Source organism: Varroa destructor, unplaced genomic scaffold (assembly GCF_002443255.2).
Source record: "Varroa destructor unplaced genomic scaffold, Vdes_3.0 BEIS01000001.1, whole genome shotgun sequence".
NCBI classification, from domain to species: domain Eukaryota; kingdom Metazoa; phylum Arthropoda; class Arachnida; order Mesostigmata; family Varroidae; genus Varroa; species Varroa destructor.
In genome coordinates, this window is record NW_019211454.1 from 25031144 (window position 1) to 25050831 (window position 19688).

A 19688-nucleotide genomic window follows, 5' to 3' on the forward strand; every position below is an offset into this window, starting at 1 on the left:
TACCAAGTCTAGTTGTTACTTCTTGCAGCCTGTCCAAATACCCTGTCATACAACGCTTAAAACCCAGTCACATCAGTTTTTCCCAATGGTGTATCCCTGTTTGAGAGACCAAAATCAGCTGACCGTCTCCTGATTTATCCGCTGCAATTTCCGAAATCTAGTATATCTCTCTCTATTTCTCTCTCCATTTCGTTCATCCTGCTTCCCATACAATATCATCAATGTACTAATCATCATCGCCGAGGTTAGCAGTCGCAGCGGCCCTGTCGTCTTGGGGCGAGGGTCTTATTGCAGTTTCATCTCATAGTGTGCATAATATCTGTCTATGTAATAAGAAGTTGTGCGAAGAGTCGGAGTGCTGTTAGCAGCGACGGCGCCCGCGGATACGCGGGAATTACCGCTAGCGCAGTTGAAGTGAACAACCAATCCATCGCCCCTTACCACCGCCTTACGATAGCGAAGGCAACAAGAACAACACCACACGGTCATTGCTTACCCTTTTAGTCTGCCCATTGGTCCTCCCGTCGAACCTCTATATAACTAATTTTCTCTGCTGGGGACGTACAGACGGATTGGCTCATTTCTATCGCTAGTAGTGGTAAGTGACAAGTGACTGTTATTCGCCTACACGCGCACCACTATCGCTGCAATAAAAGCTGTATGTCTTAGGAGAAGCAGTGAATGTCTGTATTCGTAGGCGCGTCGTGTTCGATTCTGTGCCTGTGTGCGCTTCTCGTGCTCCATCCAGTCAACGCTGTGCTTGGAGCGTTTGTGTATTAGGTAAAAAGACAACAACGTAAGGTGGAGAGGTTGGCGGGTTTCAAAAGTAAGACTAAAGAAAAAAGCAGATGTCGTTTTACAAAGGCAAAAAAGGCTTTTTACATCGAACCAAGGAAGAAAGGGACTTAATATTCTGCGCTGATATTGGCTGCTTCCGCAGCAGCTAGCTTACAGCTGGTCGACCGAAGAAAAGATTTATCTGGCGCTGATGCTCTGCGCGCGCGTACAGCATTTAACCGACGTATACCAAAACGAGTGTAACGTGATGTGCAAGTAAACGACACGTATATGGTGCGTCATGAAGTGACAATGCACTGATGATTTTTCTAGCGTACTTATTCTGTAGTGTTCTGTTTATATTCTACTTTGTGAACATCATTCAGAGCCTGCGTAATTTACGAGGGGCGAAGATTCGACGAAATTTAAAGGAAGGCTTGTAGGTATTGATGAGTCAGGGTCGATTGCCCCGTAAAGCAGCATAACAACAACTAAGCAGAAGAATCAATGTTAAGCGAGAAGAGAGCTGTAACGGCAATTGCGGTAGCCGTGGGCAAAAATCAACTTTACAGTCTTTCCTACTGCTGAATTGTTCCGCGGCGGATATTTGTTTAGAACCTAATCAGAGGCACTGTATAGCCGTAACAGTGGCTATATTCAGCGTGAATTAAAGCGTCTAAGGTGTGTTTATTTGTTCACATAACATTTACCTTTTTCCCACTCACTGGCCAGTCAGCTGATCCATATACTGAGCTTGCCAGTGAGTGTAGTGCATTAAAAACATTAGCGGAGTTAGGCTGGTTTGAAAACAGATATCGTATATTTATATTGTAAAAGATCTGTTATGACTGTAACTGTTAATTGTCCTATCTACACAAAGAAAAGTGCGCAGTATCTGTATGGTAGTACAGTATTTATTCAAGTCGTAATAGACAGGCAAATAACTGATTACGTTGTTTTTTTGCAACGGGTATTTCTCGGTTTAGATTGTCATTCTAACTGGCTGGTTTTCTCAACAGTTCTAACTGCAAACAGGACTGAGAAACGCAAAAATTAATTTACCAATTTCCGTTTTCTTCAGTCGTTTTTCGATAAATAAATAGATATCACTAGGTATGTTGATGTATTGCAGGAAAATAGTTTGTTGACAACTGGCAATAGAAATTAGTAAAACGCACGCGAGGACATCGTGCATCATCTTTCTCTACTAGACAACAGCAATTGAGTGCTATGAGTGGTTGGCGAGTAAAGTATCGGCCATGTTAGACTGTTGCTGGAGAGTGCTTAGTAAGTGATTTCAAGACAAATTTTCAAAGTAGGCAACTGAGTGTATAAACAGGCACCAACTGACCAGAACATTCTTATTGCCTATAGCCCTAAAATAGATAAAGGATATATTACTCGAAAGAAACGATGAATGTGGTTTTAGTCATATGTAGATTTAATTATAACACCTATACTCATCCGCTACGATTTTATGTAAAACTCGTAACCTTCTCACTAGATTACCTAGAGTTCCGCAGTTGCTAAAAGCAAAATCTTTAGGGAAAAATTACGTTTTCCCTTTTACTTTCGAGACAAATTTGTTAGGCGATGTCGAAGCTATTCAGGCGTGCTTGTTAGTATTGACCTTTGCTTTACGACAAATTTTTTTTTCATGGGCATTGTAGCGTTTGTCAAACTGCACTGATTAGCTGCGCTCAATAACTAGCTGAAGGGTGAAACGTACTTCATTTACTCCGAAAGCGATATAGGAAAAATTTCAACTCACAGTGGTTTTAAGTACGATTGTAAGAAAAAACGAGTGCTTAATTAGCTTCTAAATCTGTATTCGCATATTACGGCACAATTACATTGGCAGTTACTACAGTTCTGATTTACTGACTCGAGATTGCAATTGCAAAAAGCTTCGCAGATGTCTGTCACTCATGTCCACATATCTGGAACAGTCTAATGATATCAAAGCAGAGGATCCAGCAGTCTATTGCTGCAACCACTGTCGTGCATATTACTCTGTTATTATCAACATAATCCGTTACGCGTACAAAACAAGACTAAAATATATTTGTCCTTTTAGCTAGCTGTTTTGTTGTGTTTGCCGTAACTGATCAAGACTGACTTTGCTAATTGTATTTTAGTATCTGTCGTTTGCGAGCTAATCTCTCCTAATCGTATCGCCGCCTGCGTAACTTTGAGAGGCATGCGCGATAATTTTAAGAGCGGGGCATTATACCGAACGAAACTATCAAGCAGTTTTAGCGCATATATCCATCTTGTTTGGCGAAATTATGAACCATTTTAAAAAAACGCAAGATTAAAACTCTGCGAAACCTTAAATAGTGTTTGAAACCAAAGTTTCCGAAAACTAGAGAATCCTATACAATGTATGGAAGACTCGGAAGTGTTAATCGTATACATAAAATTAGTTTCTCCCTATGATATTAATCATTGTTTTTGTGCTCGAGCTGGCCTATTAATAATAGAGTTGATGTAAAAGAGTATATAGATGTATATTCCCTATAGTATGTTTCCTGTAAAATCAACAACGCCTTTTAAATCAACATTTCAAAATTTACGTCTCAATAAAATGCGTTCTATTTTCTCGACGTTCTCCTCGTATATAGGCGTACGTTCACGTCCAAGGAACCAGATTAGTTAAACTGAGCGCGCCAGATGCCAAATGACTCCGTCATGCTACTATCTAAAACTGGAATATGTATAAAAACAAATGATCTTGTACATAAGATTCTCAACTTTCTAGAGGAACTAGGTGTCATATTTGAGTCAAATTTTATGAATCTTTGTAATAGTACTCTTGTTACATTCTAGAATGGTAGACCCTAACTTCAAGCAGACTCGCCATTCAAAATCAGACATGCTGACTTTCTTTCGAGTTTAGTTTTCGGGAAAGGATAATAAATTCATTGTAAATAGCTTATGCAGGAAAGACACTGTACGCTAGCTTTGACGTGACATATTCCACTTTGCAACCGTCTGAACCTAAAGGTCATGTATACTATTGAGATTTTCCGTTGGTGATAATAATGATAAAAATACTAACCTAAATAACAGACTAAAATGAAACGAATGTCCTATATAATGTTTTGCATATAAATGAAGACTACTCCAGCGATTTTAGTGTTAGGGCTTTTTTCTGAGTAGTAGACTAATGCTGCAAGTATTACAAGCCTTCTAGCGTTTCTCAGACATCTTTTATTTCGAAACGGCGTTTCTAAGTAATATTTAGGAACGGCACGATTTGGGTGTCTAGTTTGCATCTCTTCACGTTGCCATGGTAACTATGAACATGAGATGACCGCTGATTCAGATTTCAGCGTTGGCACGTGGTTGTCATAACCTATCGTCGTCATACCATTCCATAAGTCTTTCAGAAAAACCCCAAATGAGTCCAACGAAATCCATCCCGAATAGACCTTCTAGTGGCGGCAAGTTCTTGACACTATGCAGAATAGGCGATTTCGAAAATTTGGTCATAATAATAGAAATAGCCGAAGGCTCCAAAAAGTGGTATTGAAATTATAATGAGAAATTAATTATAGATAATTAAGAAAATAAACGAAAAAATGAAGCAGCTGGCGAAGAATATTTTGGACTAGGGATCATCGTCTGTTTTCCTGTATAATAATGTAATCAAAACTAGTCATTGTTCGAATTTAAAATTATGCTGCTTTCTCACAATAGAATTCAATCATAATTGCCAATCCGCAGGGGGTGCTCAAGGCGGTGGATATGGCGGGCGTTGGAGATAACTCTACAACGCCCAGTATTCATAATAATTGTGCCTCAGAAAGAGAGACGGTAAGTGTTTGGGCACCCAAATTTCATGAAATTAAATATTAGCAAAAAATGCATCTCGTTACACCATCTTTGTTTTAGACGACTAGGTGAGCTATGGTTAGGAATGAAATATGGTATGTGGGAGCTAATAAACACTTATTTCGGAAACAGCGCGTTTGTGACTTAATGAAATACAAAAAAATACTGAAAAATCTAGCATTTTATTGTTTCGGCTCACTCAGACCATCATGTGTGGTGCCGTTATTCAGTGTATACCAAGGCTGGCGATGGGTGGAAAGTGAACAATCTGCAATACATAGAACTGGCGTTATGATTTACAGAGATAACTCCAAAGATCGACTTCATTTCAATGAGTTTCCTTTAAATAACGTTATATATATATATATATATATGCGAGGCTATCTCTTCTCTCATATTCGCTCAGTCGAAGTCAAACAGTTCGAGATCCGATTCTCAATCACCCTGTGAGGAAGAAAATTTTCAAGGCGGTTATTAGGTCCGACGATTTGTCTTTATGATTTTTCCGTCGGAAGCTTCACCGTCAACAACTCTGCTTTATATATTCTAGAGGAAAGGTAGTTTAAAAGCTCACGTTCTTCACTAGTAAATTATGTTTCGACGGTATTGAAGTAGAGCTAGTTATTATTGGGAAACTGTGTCTGACATAATGTCCCAAATTATTTTTCATAAGTTCCACATGTTTTAAACATACGCATACGAATACTCAAATGTATATGCATTTCAAATGCGCATCTGGCTTATGACGGAAATGTTTAGTCTAATGAAACCTGTTTTTTTCAAGGCAATTTATTTAAAAAAATCATCCGCAACTAGTTGTTTAAAAATATAATAAATTAACACCATCTCTCGGGTGAACATAACGAAGCAAGTAATAATGTAATAATTTCGAAGATGATTTTTTGAGCATTAACATATTTTATTACCTTTTTCCGATCGTGCCTCTTTTCCTGTTAACCGTGCCTGTTATCTTTGAAAAATACTTTAATTTTTCGGTAAGCTTCTCTTCCATTTGTACAGCATAGAAGGCCACGTTGTCGAGTAAAACTTACTAAGGACAAAATCATCGAAAGGCCAAAAAACTTAATGGAAGTTAGTTTTATAGGCAAATGCAATTTAGCGGAAATACAGCGAGTGTCGACTGTATGCACTACTCATTTTTCTAGAAATGTTTGGCCGTGGAAGCTCGAAAGTATCTAGAAAACGGCTTAATCTTGAAGTAGCTATCCTCCTGCCGATAGGATGCGGCAAAAGGACCTACACCGTTCGTGATAACCGTTAGTGCGATGGTGTATAATGATAAAGTACCTGCCGCCTGCTTTCCTAGTACTTCCTTTAGGATTGTTATACACGTGACGCTGCCCTGTCACCGTTGGCAGATTTTCATTGGACACCATCATGACCAGTGAACCAGACTTATTACAACTTACATACCCCTTCCTTTGCAATGATTCATGTGAAAATGAATCTCTACAAAGCTGTGATCGCCGTTTAAAAGAAAGGGCATACTCGGTGACCAAGGTATTTATCTATGTTATAATTGATCGGACATCACTTTATCACTCTAAGTTTACATTTCCGAAGAGCGATACTTGCTTTGCTTTGCAAGGCGGCATGTGATTGCAATCATAGAAACTCCCTGTTGTAAGTGTATTGTTGTACTCCGCCGACTTAAAAAGTCGATACCATGCCAACTGTGTTTGGCACGATTTCTACGTGCAGTGCGGTTCTAAAACAGTGCAGATATGAAATCATTTTTATTTGATAGGAGAGGTAAATGCAAACTACTAGGGGCCAATTTTAGATTTGTCTTGTTAAGGATATATTGAATTTAATGTACTTGTACACCATAGTTATTAGGTTTTTTCAGGTCTGACTGATTGCCATCAATCAAGGCAAAAACCTCGGCCGACGGCACTTTATGAGACTGTCTGTACGTTGATACAGTGTAAAGTCAACTTGTGAAAAAAAAAAATGAAAAATGACCGCCAGAGCGTCACCAAAACCTTAACGTTTCAAAAATAACATGTGTCAATAAATGCTAATATATGTTATGTATAGAAATATTACAGATATTTGATATATTTTGATTGGCATATACATTCTGTTCCTAAACAAAGCTTAATAACCTCTTGAGTTTTTGTTGAATTTTTTGTTCTTTCATACTGCCATATAATATATTGATTATTTCCGGGATATCATAAAAGCTTAAAGATACAATTCTTTCCTTTTGATAATAACCAAATGCACATGTTACACTAATTGAAGATATGCAAGTATGTTTATTAGAAGTTCGCTTAACAATGGTTTAAAACTCTCTAGAAATGCGTTTTCGCTATTTTGTTGTATAGGCGAAACGGATATCACTATGGGTGTTTGCCCTTTTTTCTCAAGTTTTTATCCAACTCATCAACATCTACTGCTGAGAAGGCCTCTTTTTACACAGAACACAGTGTTAGCCATATACTTTTCAAATAAAATATAAGACCTTAAAGTTAAATTTACGTATTTCAATTCATCTCATCGGGCGTTATCGATTGATACCAACAACTACCACCACGTAGCCCTTTAGGCAATGAAAAAGTGTCATATTCGTGAAAAATCAATCGTATCTTTAGCGCTTTCCACTAGGAAATATCAATTTTAGCTATAGGAAGATACGTTTCGGTGTCTCTCTTAAGGACCTTTCAACCCGAAGGTTTGCCGTTTAAGCCGCTACAACTTTCCGATTTAGACCTATTCAGAAATCTGCTGGAATAAGCACTCAACAGTAGCTCGAAACGTATATTTACTCCTAATGGCGTACACAAGAAACAAATGCTACATTCGATTTTAGTTCGTTTTACCCTGAAATATTAATTTGGGCTTAAAGTTGTATCTTCAATTTTTAACCAGCATGCAGAGATCTACCAATATCTATTATTTGGTGTCAAGAGATAGGCACTCTACGTATAACAAAAAGTGTATTCTAGCAATGCCTGTGAATTTTGTAATTGCTAGCTCGCATTAATTGAACACAATACCGTTAGTACAAAGTTTACCGATTTGCGGTAGGCAAATGAGGTGGTATTATCCAACCAATTGATGCTGAATTTCATCCTAAGCACACTGCTTATCTGTTAGATGCTTGACGTTGCCCGGAAAATTTGGAAAATTGGCATTTTAGCGAAAAAGTTACTTCGATTATTCTTAATTCACCACTCTTCGCTAGTTAGTACCTTAAAATTACTCGGCAAATCTTCAGGAATATGGTTTACTGAGTTTAATCGTTGTTGTAATAACAGTTTCATAATTCAGTTTAGTAATAGGCAAGCATCTCGAAACGATTTCCTAATTCGTGTTATTGTTAATGCATTCATAAAACATATGTCGCGAAGGATTTTTGCTGCAGATTCAAGTGCGAAATGTCAGTATACCCACTATAAACAATAATAATGGTAATGGCATAGATTTGCCGTTGCCTTTGGGAGATGCGTCTGAAATAGTATGCTAAGTAGTAAATGTAAAATTTTTACCTTAACTTCTGTAGGGATTTCAGATATTTACACTATCTATATAAATATTAGATACTGACTTGTCTGACCGGTTTTTTTTCACACGCCAGGTGGCTTAACTAATTTTATCAAATGATATATTCTGGTTGTACAATTATGATTGTCATTAAGTTGAATGATGTAGGTATACGACGTATTTGATTCCCATACATCAAGCCCGGTCCGAGCAACGCTCGACAAATGTTACTACCGGAAGCTACATAAAAAAAACAGGCAAAGGCAATTATAGACGGCAGACACCAGTGTAATAATGAATCACGTTTGCTAAATATGTTGCACTGCGTATGAAATGAGCAATTGTAATAGTTTTAGCTGAACTACGTAGCAATTACTGCTTTCACATAGCCGTGACTAATATTGAACTTGGGTTCGCAACCGAAAAATGCTGGCCCGAATCAGGAGATACAACCAGTACTTTAATCCAAGTATTAGTACTCAATGAATACGCTGAGTTATAGTCCCGATAAATATGGATAGGGATCATGACTCCCCGCTTGTCACTGTTTTTTTCGTTTGCGAACGTATGAATATTTGGCTGTGTACCTGTTAACTTTGACAGCGCGTTAAGAAGACAAAATATCACAAGAAATATTATATTGCTACTTGATCAATTAGCTCAATTGACTAGGCAGTCACAAAGAGTAGTGAAATAAAAAATCAATGACAAAATACGAATGGAAACTATTTAATAAGTTAGGTTTATTTATAAAGTATCCCCTTGAGCAATATCAATTGATACCCTGTTAATTAAACAACTATGATTGACGTATGCCTTAAGATATCTGTTGCTTGATTCATATTGTCGCACACGACCATTCAGTATTTATATTCAAATATGTTTTTTAGACAGCTGTAAGGTGGCTCGGATCCTGGTCAGGTGTGTGGCCCAGGGCCATGATGCTGCCCAGTTGGTTGAAACCAAATGTGAGCACATTATGGGGTCCTTACGTGCCACATACGTGGACGTACTGGCTCGAGGCCAACTCCATGACCTTCCTCCAGATCTTCCTTGTAGTGGTCGCCCTTGTGCTGATCATCGTGTATCTCCACAACAAATTCGGAGTCAAAGAGCTCAAGGCCGATGTCGAGAAAATAATGGGACTCAACAAAGGGCCGAGATTCAGGTAACAAGCTTGTGTTTATCACATAAGTTCTGCTGATTTTCTTGTTGCTTTGATACCTACGAGCATCCTACCGTATCCGTTTCTAGCTAAACAAGCAAGCAGCTAGCATACAACTAGCAGCTAGGCTCTGCGTACTGTTAGTTGATAGTTTGCTGGAGGAAACATTGACGACGATAACAAGGTACAAAACTTGTGGTGATTAACTTTCTTATACTTTCGCAGAAAACGAGACAAGATGCTGTTTTATACGAAGCGAATGCTGAGACATGTGAATACGCTGGCAGCCCAATCAGTAAATACAACGAGTACTGGAGGCAAGGGACGTGTAAAGAAGCGTCAAATGGTGCTACGTTTAGCCAAGAAGATCATGTTCCCAAGGAGAGATATCCCTCAATTAACTGTTAAAGAGCCTTCGCAGGCATTCTTAGAAGAGGACCTCACAGAGCATCGGGAGGACGGTATGTGAGGAAAAATGTTCTGTTTTTAATTCTGCTATGAGCTTCAAGGAAAATTATATCTAAATTGTTGTCTCAATTTTTTGTTTAATTCTCTTATGACCACCTGATGTAGCCTATGCCCTAGATTATAGTGAATTACAACTCAAAGCTAAATTAGGCCGAACTGGAGTCGATACTACACCCTTCATTTATATACAATTCCGCTGTAGGATCTGTTAGTTAGTAAAGCACACTTCTACTGTAAGACATTTATACGTTGCGGCGTTTGCGTAAGTTTTACTAAGTTGCTTTATGGATAATTTGATATTCACAGCTAAACTGCCACCCGATGTACTATATCTGATCCGATCAATTCGGATTTTCGGTTTCCTCGAAAAACCTCTATTCGTTGACCTATACAAGCACATCGAAAGTTACAACATTATGCAGGGCGAGATGTTATTTGACATCGGCGATTCTGACGACTCGATATATACAGTCTACAGTGGTTGTATTAGCGTCTACATCAAGGTAAGTGTCAGAAAGTTTATAGTCACGTTACGCTAAATTAGTACGTGTTAAAATTGTTCTGAAACGTATTTGTATTACATGGTGGTTCATTTTGCTAGAACAGTAAAACTAAATAGAGTGCAAAGGCACAAATTTAAATTTAAGGTTTCATATATTTGGTATTGAACAGTAAATACGGCTTCTAGGTCAACTGGTGTAAAGGTTCGACAGGTTTTTAAATACCAGGCTGATATACTCGCTAGTGTTTTCGTGCGGAAGACTTTTCTTATTATCACGCAGGCTACAGGCAAGTGATTATACCACTAATTCCTAAATTGTTTTTTATACAAGCCGTCTGAAAATATGTAAGCTTACCTTTTTGTGCCTGGTTGTTTACCCTAAATGTTCTGTTGACTTATTATAGGAGGGCGGTGACGATCTTATGTTCAAGGAAGCACGGGCTGGGGACAGTATTGCCAGTTTTCTGTCCGGTCTCGTTGTGCTAACGAACAAGGAAAGCACATTTAAGTCTGTGGCGGCGCGAGCTACTGAAGACTCAAAAGTTTTACGTCTTAGGTACAAAGAGTTCAGTGATCTCTTGAAAAAGCACCCTGACTCTATGGTTCGCCTCGTTCAGGTCGTGATGATTCGTCTGCAGAGAGTAAACTTTGTCGCTCTTCATGAGTATCTGGGCCTTACCACTCAGATGATGAAAAACAGGCCTGAACGGAGCAAAAGCTTCATTAATCCTGCCAAAAGTAGCCCAGCGAAAGTGAGTTGCCTAAAACGATGAATTGCTAGTTGTAAGAAGTCAGAAATAATTTTGTATTTGATCGATCAGAAAGTGAGTTCACTTTTTTGCCCTAAGTGCTGCTGGCTGTTGACAGAAATATCTCTGCAAAGTTCATTTCTTTGTTTTGTATGGCCTACCTCCGCTTTTATAATGTGTACGTCTGTGTGTGGACAGCAGGGGGTGTATCTTGGCGAACGGAAGAGGCATCCACCGAAGCTAGTTTTTCTTAGATACCCACATTCTTCAGTTGTTTATTTTGCAGCTCGCAATGCATGAATCCGAAAACTTGTGATCTGATAAAACAATTTGTGGGCTATAACTAAAGCACCAAAAATGGTACAAGATTTATCAAGAAGTTTCCGAAATTATTATACATACTGTAATATAACATGATCAGTTATGCAATCCTTCACCTTTCTAAGAATGCGAACCTTTTAACGCAATTTGTCATCAGCATTCCTAAGTTTGCAATGTTTTGAAAATTCTTGATTGAAATTGAATGCACTTTCTAGATCTCCGCAAATCCTCTGATACCTTTCCAGGATTCAAACGTTTTTTGATTGTGTTAAAAGTACATATAGGTGTTCAATATCGATCTTACGCAAAAGTGGTATTTTTTTGACATGTAAAGATTAAGTAAATGCGTTAAAACAACAAACTATGGCACCTTAATCCAGTTCATGTGAAACATACTTTCCTGTCTTTAAGTTTATCTGTAGCGTACGTAAAGGCAATTCACAACAGTGCGGCGCCTGGCTCTTGACTTCGCAGAAAGTTTTTTGCGCGAAGGGGCTAATATTGTGCAGTGGAGTTCGCAGTTTATCGCTATCAGCTTCATAGGGCTATCCAGAGGTGATTTGTGATTTAAATTCAGATTTCTAAAAAGTTCTAAAGTGCTGAATCCAGGTGCTGTAAACGCTGTCAGCTAGTGCTCAATTTCTTCCAACCTCACGCGCCAAACATGTTGTCACACCTGCATTTTATCAGCGGGGCAGCAGCGAATTAGATCGTGTTGACTTTGCAATTTTTGCTGCCCCATTATTTAACCGTAAAGAGAAAGCTATTTACAAAGCCAAAAAAAAATGCACGTTAAGCGGGAAACGGAGTGCTCTACGCTTCAGGGGAAAAGCGTGCAAAGTTTCCAATAGGATGGGTAAACAAAAGTTACCAGAATCATCTTCTGACTAACCAGAAACATGCAGGTCGAATTCATTTCTAATAATTATCGATACGGAAGTAGGCAATATTGACTCTGATAACATATTATCGCGTACTGATAATATACTAAATACCATCTAATGTCTTTGGCCCACATATTCTTAGGCTAGTTACGAAGTTCGTGTAACGGTATTTCAGGTACCAGTTTCACGAAAAACACCAGGTCTTCTCCCGCAGTCATTGCCTCATACTCCGATCCACGGACCTCCACCAGGGTCGTTACCTGCTGCGCCAGCAGTACCAGCAGATGGATGGCCCACAGAGGTACCTGAAGAAAATGTTACGACGCCAGCCCCGCCTACCGTGGAGAGCGAACCCGTCAGCGTTATGCGGAAAACGAGTAATATTGTACATCGGATTGCAACGGGTCAGTGGTTTCACCTATATATTCATCGGACTTTTCCAGTATATCTGTTCTGTTAATAACGATGCATGTTACGGAAAACACAGTGATAGCTGAGTATAATCAACTTCAGTGCTTACAGCTAGTGTTCAAGCTTGTCTTTGATTGCAATGATGAACCAGACATTGGTAATCAAAACAGCTCACCTAACCGAGACCTTGCTTTATGGCGAATGTCTGCTCGTTAATTGCACGTTTGGCACCATTATCCGCTTTGGGCTTCTTGATTTTATTTTGAGTAGCCTATCGAATAGTTACTATAGCAGAGTAGATGTCTTTGACTCAACGACTATTCAACCGAACAATTACATATAAGTGTACTTATTGTTCTGTAGGGTGATTTCAAATCGTTTGATAACTAATAAGTTGTAAAGGTACGAGTAAGCCTCCAAATTCGAAGAATTGTATATGTAGGTTTGGGGAAATATTTTTTGCACCTATGTTAGAATCTTTAAGTTACCCTATATTTGTTTCCTAGTTTCAGATGAATGGTTTTGGTGAAGTCTTGATACTTCTCAGCCGATTCAACTGTAACTAGAACCACTTTCGAATGTTGTCTGGTATTTTCGAAGATTTCCAATAAACGTGTTTTATGTAGATTTTTGGTTGCTTCGTCCTTGGTAATGTTTACGCATAACTCACAATTTGTTAGTGGTTAGACGCTAACCCGTATTACGGATCTGCTTTGGACTTTTCTATCCGTGTAATATTTGTCCACATGGACAACTTCCTCTTCCTTTTCTTCTACCTTGCTTTGAGCAATCTTGCGGGTCTGTGATGGTTGACTACCATCCGCCGTATAGGTTCTGCGGCACTTCTCATTGATGTTTCATCTGTCGGACAATCACCACAACCGGTTAGTCAGAGTCTCCCTAACCAAGCTAAATCAAGCAGTATGACCGCTATTACTTCCAAAGGGCGGCGCGCTTCCGTTGTCGGTAACGTGAACGAGAACACAATGCGCGCTCCGGAACCCAGCGAAGAAGAGTGTCTGGCCCAAGCAACCCGCGCTTTCGCTCGCATTCTTAACTTGTCCACCGAAGACCAACTTAAAGACAAACTAACGATTCGCGACTACAAACCCGGCGAGAATATCACAAAACAGAACGATCTCGAACATATCAACCATCTTTACTACATTATTTGGGGTAAGTTTCCAAAAAAGCCATTTGTTGAGAACACAGAAATGCACATTGGTACTGCTTAGTCTTTAAATATCGCCTGAAAAACTGCTCCCAAAGAGAAGCTTTAGAAGCGTCCCGATGAGCGCTTGAAACTGACTGTTATAATGGACACAAACAAATTGCATGGCTAATGGAAAAAATAGAATAACAGATGGAAATTCAATGACTTGGGGGTAAGCCCCATCATTATTTTGAACACTTATTTTTTATGCAAAGAGAATATTACCGGTTTATGTAATTTAATAGAACAGCCAATATTGTAACAAAATCATCGAACTGTTTGAATTAACGGCGGTGGCAATCGGCCGCTATAGTGGAGCTAGTGGTGCGAAGGGTTTTCAGCTCATTTTGATTTTTTGTGTGTATTCTTAATTGAAATAAGACGAGTTTGTGTGACGTGTGGGCATTATCTTCTAGGAACGGTTGAGGTTCGCCAAAAGGCGTCGCATAAAAGCAGCGATCCTGATGAGATGTATTTTGCTCACGCTGGTGATACTGTGGGCATTTTCGAGACGCTCACATCAGAAATCCCATTTGTAACCCGTGTAGCACGCACCCGTGTTCGTGTAGCAAGCGCTCCATCATCAACCATCTATTCTTTACTAGTGAACAACCCAGACGCAGTCCTTCACCTTGCAGCAAATCTCATAGAGAAACTTTCATCGTTTGTCAGGCAGATTGACTTTGCCATGGATTGGATTCAGGTGCGATGTGGCGAATCCTTAATCTAAAGATTAATGAGATTGTATATATCGAATGTTAGGCTACCTGTTAATAAATTCTAGAGTAGGATCCGCTGATTTTTAAATGATATGAACGTGCATGCACGCGTCTAGAAGATTGGTTCATGTACATGCATGTCATCTGAAACTCAGTGGATTCTACTCACTCCAGATCTTCTTTTGCTATTCAACACTACAAGTAAACTAGTTTAACAACTGGCTCCATGTCAACCGTGGACGAATTATTTTAGGTTGATAGCGGACGAACGGTGTATCGGCAAAACGACACGTCAGATGCTATGTACATAGTTCTGAGCGGACGTCTTCGATCAGTAACGACTGCGGCCGACGGCAAGCGACATCTCGTGGGCGAGTACGGTCGTGGAGATCTGGTCGGTCTCGTTGAGGTTCTTACAGAAGCTCCTCGCACCTCCACTATGATGGCTGTCCGCGACAGTGAGCTGGCTAAACTGCCCGTTGGGTTGCTCAACGTCATTAAGATAAAGCATCCCGTGGTGGTGACTCGTCTCATTCAGCTGCTGGGCCAACGGATACTCGGCAGTATGCGTCGTGAGTCGGTGTCGCCTACACAGGATGTAGTACCTATTCGCAAGTCGCAATCAAACTTCTCAACTATCGCATTGCTGCCAGTCACCGACGACGTACCTCTGCATGCGTTTGCCATGGAGCTTAACTATTCAATTCAAGGTCTCTCGTTACGTTTGACATCAGACTATGTGAAGAAGGAGCTTGGTCCAAACGCACTTGACAAAAGCAACGAGTACAGGTTGTGCTCGTGGCTGGGACAACTTGAGGATAGACACAAAGTTCTGCTTTATCAGTGCGATAGAGATTTCACTTCTTGGACTCAACGGTGTATTCGACAGGCCGATTGCATTCTGATCGTCGCGCTAGCAGAGAGTGGTCCACAGGTAGGACAACTTGAACAGCAGGCCGAAACTATTGCGAAACGTACCCAAAAGGAACTTGTACTTTTGCATCGAGAGGGTGGACCGAGTCCCTCGAATACAGTTGAGTGGCTCAATATTCGATCATGGTGTTCATCGCATCATCATCTGCGGTGCCCTAAGCGCATATTTAGCAAACGCAGTAAACTACTAGATGTCTACCGAAAATTGGAAGGGGTGCCATGTAACACGCATTCGGACTTCGCCAGACTAGCCAGGTTTCTGACAGGAACCTCCATCGGACTGGTTCTGGGCGGTGGTGGCGCAAGAGGCTGTTCCCACGTAGGGATGATTAAGGCCATAACGGAGGCAGGCATTCCAATCGATATGGTAGGTGGAGTGTCTATCGGAGCCTTCATGGGTGCGCTATGGGCTCAAGAGATGGATATGACGCCCTTCACGCAAAAAGCCCGTGACTGGGCATACCGCACGGTCTCGCCTTGGCAGCAGATATTCGACATTACGTATCCGATAACGGCATGGTTCACGGGCTACGCATTCAACAGCGGTATTCACGCGACTTTCGGCGACAAACAGATCGAGGATCTTTGGCTACCGTACTTCACCGTAACGACTGATATCACGAGCAGCTACCCTCGGGTACATAAGCATGGTTCGCTGTGGAGATACGTTCGAGCCTCAATGTCCCTTGCTGGAATTTTGCCTCCGTTGTGTGACCCGATTGATGGGCATCTGTTGTTAGACGGCGGTTATGTGAACAATCTGCCTGCGGACGAAATGTACCGACAGATGGGCGCCGAAACAATCATTGCCGTCGACGTGGGAAGCCAGGACGAGACAGACCTCACTAATTACGGCGATACCCTAAGTGGCTGGTGGCTCCTATGGAAGAGGTTAGTAAACATGGTTCTTACTTATGGCTAATTTGAGGTAGAATTATTTCTTTACACTTACGGTGAGTGCTTATACGTTGGAAACTTTGTTTTGATAAAAACGTCTATCATTAAAGCACAATATTAAATAGATTAGCCTTCAAAAAGACTATACTTGCGTAATGTATAAGTTAGGTTAACACAATGAATAGACCTGAATTTAAAAGTGTTTTTGTCTGTGTGCAGGACTGTGCCGAACTTTGGAGAGCCTGTAAAGATTCCGAATTCAGCTGAAATTCAATCGCGACTTGCGTACGTGTCATGCGTGCGCCAGCTCGAGGAAGTTAAGACAAGTGACTACTGTATGTATGTCCGGCCACCGATCGATAAGTACAAAACTCTGCAATTCGGTCTGTTCAATGAAATCATGGAAGTCGGTTATCAGCATGGCCGTACGCTGTTCGCCGGCATGAAAGCTGTCCAGCATGATCGCAAAATGAAATTTTTCGTGACAGGCGGCGTATCTAGTGAAGATATCCCGAAACAAGCTCCACTAAAGCCGACGACGTTTACCGATCTTGCATCGATCGTTTGCAGGGTAAAGAAACCTGTTAAAGAAACCTTTGAGGAAGATGATTTACATTCAGATAACTTCGTTGACGATACCGACTTTAGCCAGGAGGAGATCTGATAGTAAGATCATAAGCGAATAAACGCCGTAACACAAGGGTGCCTAGCTAGAAAAAGCACTTGTCTGTCTGGTCTTTCACTGAAGAGGACAAGAGGAGAAATCAAAGGGTTCACGACTCCTGAAGTGAATATGCTGGGCAAACAGCATCAGATATTCTACAGATGAATATTATTTAAGTTGCGGACAAGCGTGGCGTCTCGTATACTATGGCGTAAAAATCGAGAAAAAAAAAACCTGCCTGCGTGTGGAACCCTTAAGATGTAAGTTGTAGTAGCTGAACAAAAGGCAGATTTACCTAGGAGGGGAAACAACGCTCATTTCTATATCCTTTGATTTGGAGTAACAGCTTTAGACCGTCAGACTGCATATGTAAATGACGCATTGGTAAACAGCGAATCGCGAGGCACCGAAGGCGACACCTAAAAAGAAAAGTAGACAGTAGCAACGGCAAAAATAAGCGTATTCGTAGTACACCGCGCTATACTTGCGATAACTAGTGGCTAACGGTTGAAATGTGTTATCTCATCAAGTCTCGCCCAATCATGCCTACACCAAAGCTGAGCGTATATAGAATCCGAACGGACTTCATATAATCATGGTTGATTAATTACATTTATGTATAATTTAATGGTTTTACAATTAATGCTGTTATTTTTATTAAGTGATGTATAGAAAATGACGATTGCGACCTGTAACGAGGTAAATAAAGACGCACGAAAAGCATAAAAGTGTAAAGCTCACAAACATATATACATATATAAGAAAAATAGCAAAAAAAAAAAAAGAAGAAGAAAGTGGTGAATTTAATCAATAATGTAAGTAAACGAATAATCGTACATGCTTGTGTGTATGATGTTATATGTATATGAGATAAGATGATTAAACGAGTTGTTTAAAACAACTCGGGTGTAATTTATGCGGTATTGAAGGTATTGAGCGATTTACAGCGCATATAGGAATACTTGAAGTGTGTCATTTTTCGAGTGAGCTAAGACGAGAAGTAATGCTATTTTAAAAAAATAAATAAAGTCAGTAGAATAGGTTGTCTTTAAGGGACGCATGTTTTATTGCTAAGCTCACAATATCACTGCGCATATGGAAAGTATATATGCCCCAATTTCAATGCTAGAATAACAATGAGCCTTTCCTATATATTTTCAAACTCAATATCAACTGATGCCTTTTGTAAAGTGAAAAAAAATTATTTTTGAGATAGGAACGGGAGCATCCCTGTGAAAGTTAACTTGTCGAAGCTGAATGTTGTTTGTTTGCTTATAGGAATAATTTCAGTTCTGAAGTTAAATTTATGACGAAATATGTTTGTATATAAGGGTATGATGAAAGTGATGTTTAGTTAACATGATGTGTAAGAACGATAAAGTACTAAAGAACATGGGTCCATTTTCAAATAATTGACATGCCCATGCAGGCAGTAGCATTTAACATTCGTTTACAACAACGACAACAACAAGGCACCTACTGCTAAACTCGATAATGACTGGCTGACGTTTGTTGATGGACAATCAACGACAAGTTAACTATACAGCATAGAAAAATATTATATATTATTAAATATATGTAATTCATGCACTTATTGAGCATACATTCTACAAAATATAATCGGCGATTGTTCATTTTCAATTTTTTTTTAAATTTAGACATTTACATATTTGTAGTCGACTGGTATATAGGCTACGGCAAACTTCAGGTCGGTGCACTATATTGTGTTATTAATCATAGTAGTTTTTACAGACACATCGTCACTTGGCCCCTAGAAACCTGCGACTACGTATCATTTACGATGGCTTTGCAAAGCAGTGTATATACCGAAATAATTAGCGATATAATGCTTAGTTTTTTTTCAGTTCATTGCATACGTTAGCTCTAATCGCTCCAGCGTTGAAAAGCTCTACACGAATGTCGGCGGCGTTTCGCAGCGTTTGAGGAAGGTTTAAATGGCTGAGAATTCGGAACGTAATCTCAGAGCTCCACAACAGGCACCAGCCAATAGGTAAGCGAGTCGATACTTTGCTTTATGATTTATCGACCTAGTATGCAAAAAAATCTTCATCCGAATCAGCAGGTCCAAATAAGGCGCTGGGCAAATAGGGCTAGATCCGTCAGCGATTTTCAGCTGCTCCTTCTATTTTACTCCTACTAATTAATTGAGCACTTTCGTGAGGACGTTAACATACGTCGAAGTATTCAGAACCTAGCCAGCCCCTGGCATCTGGTCAAATATAACATGGAAATGAACCAACGTCATACACGGAAATTTTGTAACTTACCGAAATTGCTTTCCCAATGTAGGCTATGGGAGTCCTGCATGTTGTTTCAATCGAATGCCTTCTCAACGCAACCTGTGTGTGTTTTGTGATAGTTTGCACACTCTCCAGATAGAAAGAAGATCCCTTGCTCGACAACCGGGTAAGAATATTATAGTAAACGCTCTTCTTAGCAATTCTGCTCCGCCGCGACAGAGGTGTTCCTTAATCATTTTTCTTCGGAACTGTCGGAAGAGTCGCATCTCTGCCCAGGGAGAGGATCCGTACTTAGACACGCACGTGAGAACATTCGCTGTGCGACAAGGGGCTATTTTGAGGTTGTCTTGAAATTCTTATTGCGAGCCCTGTGTAAC

General features: G+C 40.0%; 1 protein-coding gene across 8 annotated transcripts; it reads left to right on the plus strand.

The window, feature by feature from the left end:
• The first annotated feature begins 134 nt into the window (after window positions 1-134).
• Window positions 135-18102, plus strand: sws (patatin like phospholipase domain containing sws). Of its 8 annotated transcripts, none has more exons than XM_022794960.2 (11): window positions 135-1458; window positions 4507-4596; window positions 9015-9292; window positions 9515-9750; window positions 10064-10260; window positions 10664-11011; window positions 12389-12617; window positions 13456-13800; window positions 14254-14540; window positions 14810-16380; window positions 16606-18102. In XM_022794960.2, exons 2-11 carry the CDS (start codon window positions 4528-4530, stop codon window positions 17048-17050), a joined length of 4005 nt encoding a protein of 1334 aa, XP_022650695.1. In that variant the 5' UTR covers window positions 135-1458; window positions 4507-4527; the 3' UTR covers window positions 17051-18102. The 8 variants fall into 8 exon arrangements, with proteins under 8 accessions (XP_022650695.1, XP_086832955.1, XP_022650724.1 ...); XM_086976829.1 differs by having other exon boundaries at window positions 135-598; XM_086976828.1 differs by lacking the exon at window positions 135-1458 and adding an exon at window positions 1910-2064.
• Window positions 18103-19688: the final 1586 nt, after the last annotated feature.

Bases quoted from the DNA above. Each gene is read 5' to 3' on its own strand.
- sws (XM_022794999.2), top strand. From the start codon at position 6,013: ATGACCAGTGAACCAGACTTATTACAACTTACATACCCCTTCCTTTGC. The intron at 11,012-12,388 runs GTGAGTTGCCTA...ACGGTATTTCAG, and splicing joins CCAAAAGTAGCCCAGCGAAA to GTACCAGTTTCACGAAAAAC. The intron at 13,801-14,253 runs GTAAGTTTCCAA...ATTATCTTCTAG, and splicing joins TCTTTACTACATTATTTGGG to GAACGGTTGAGGTTCGCCAA.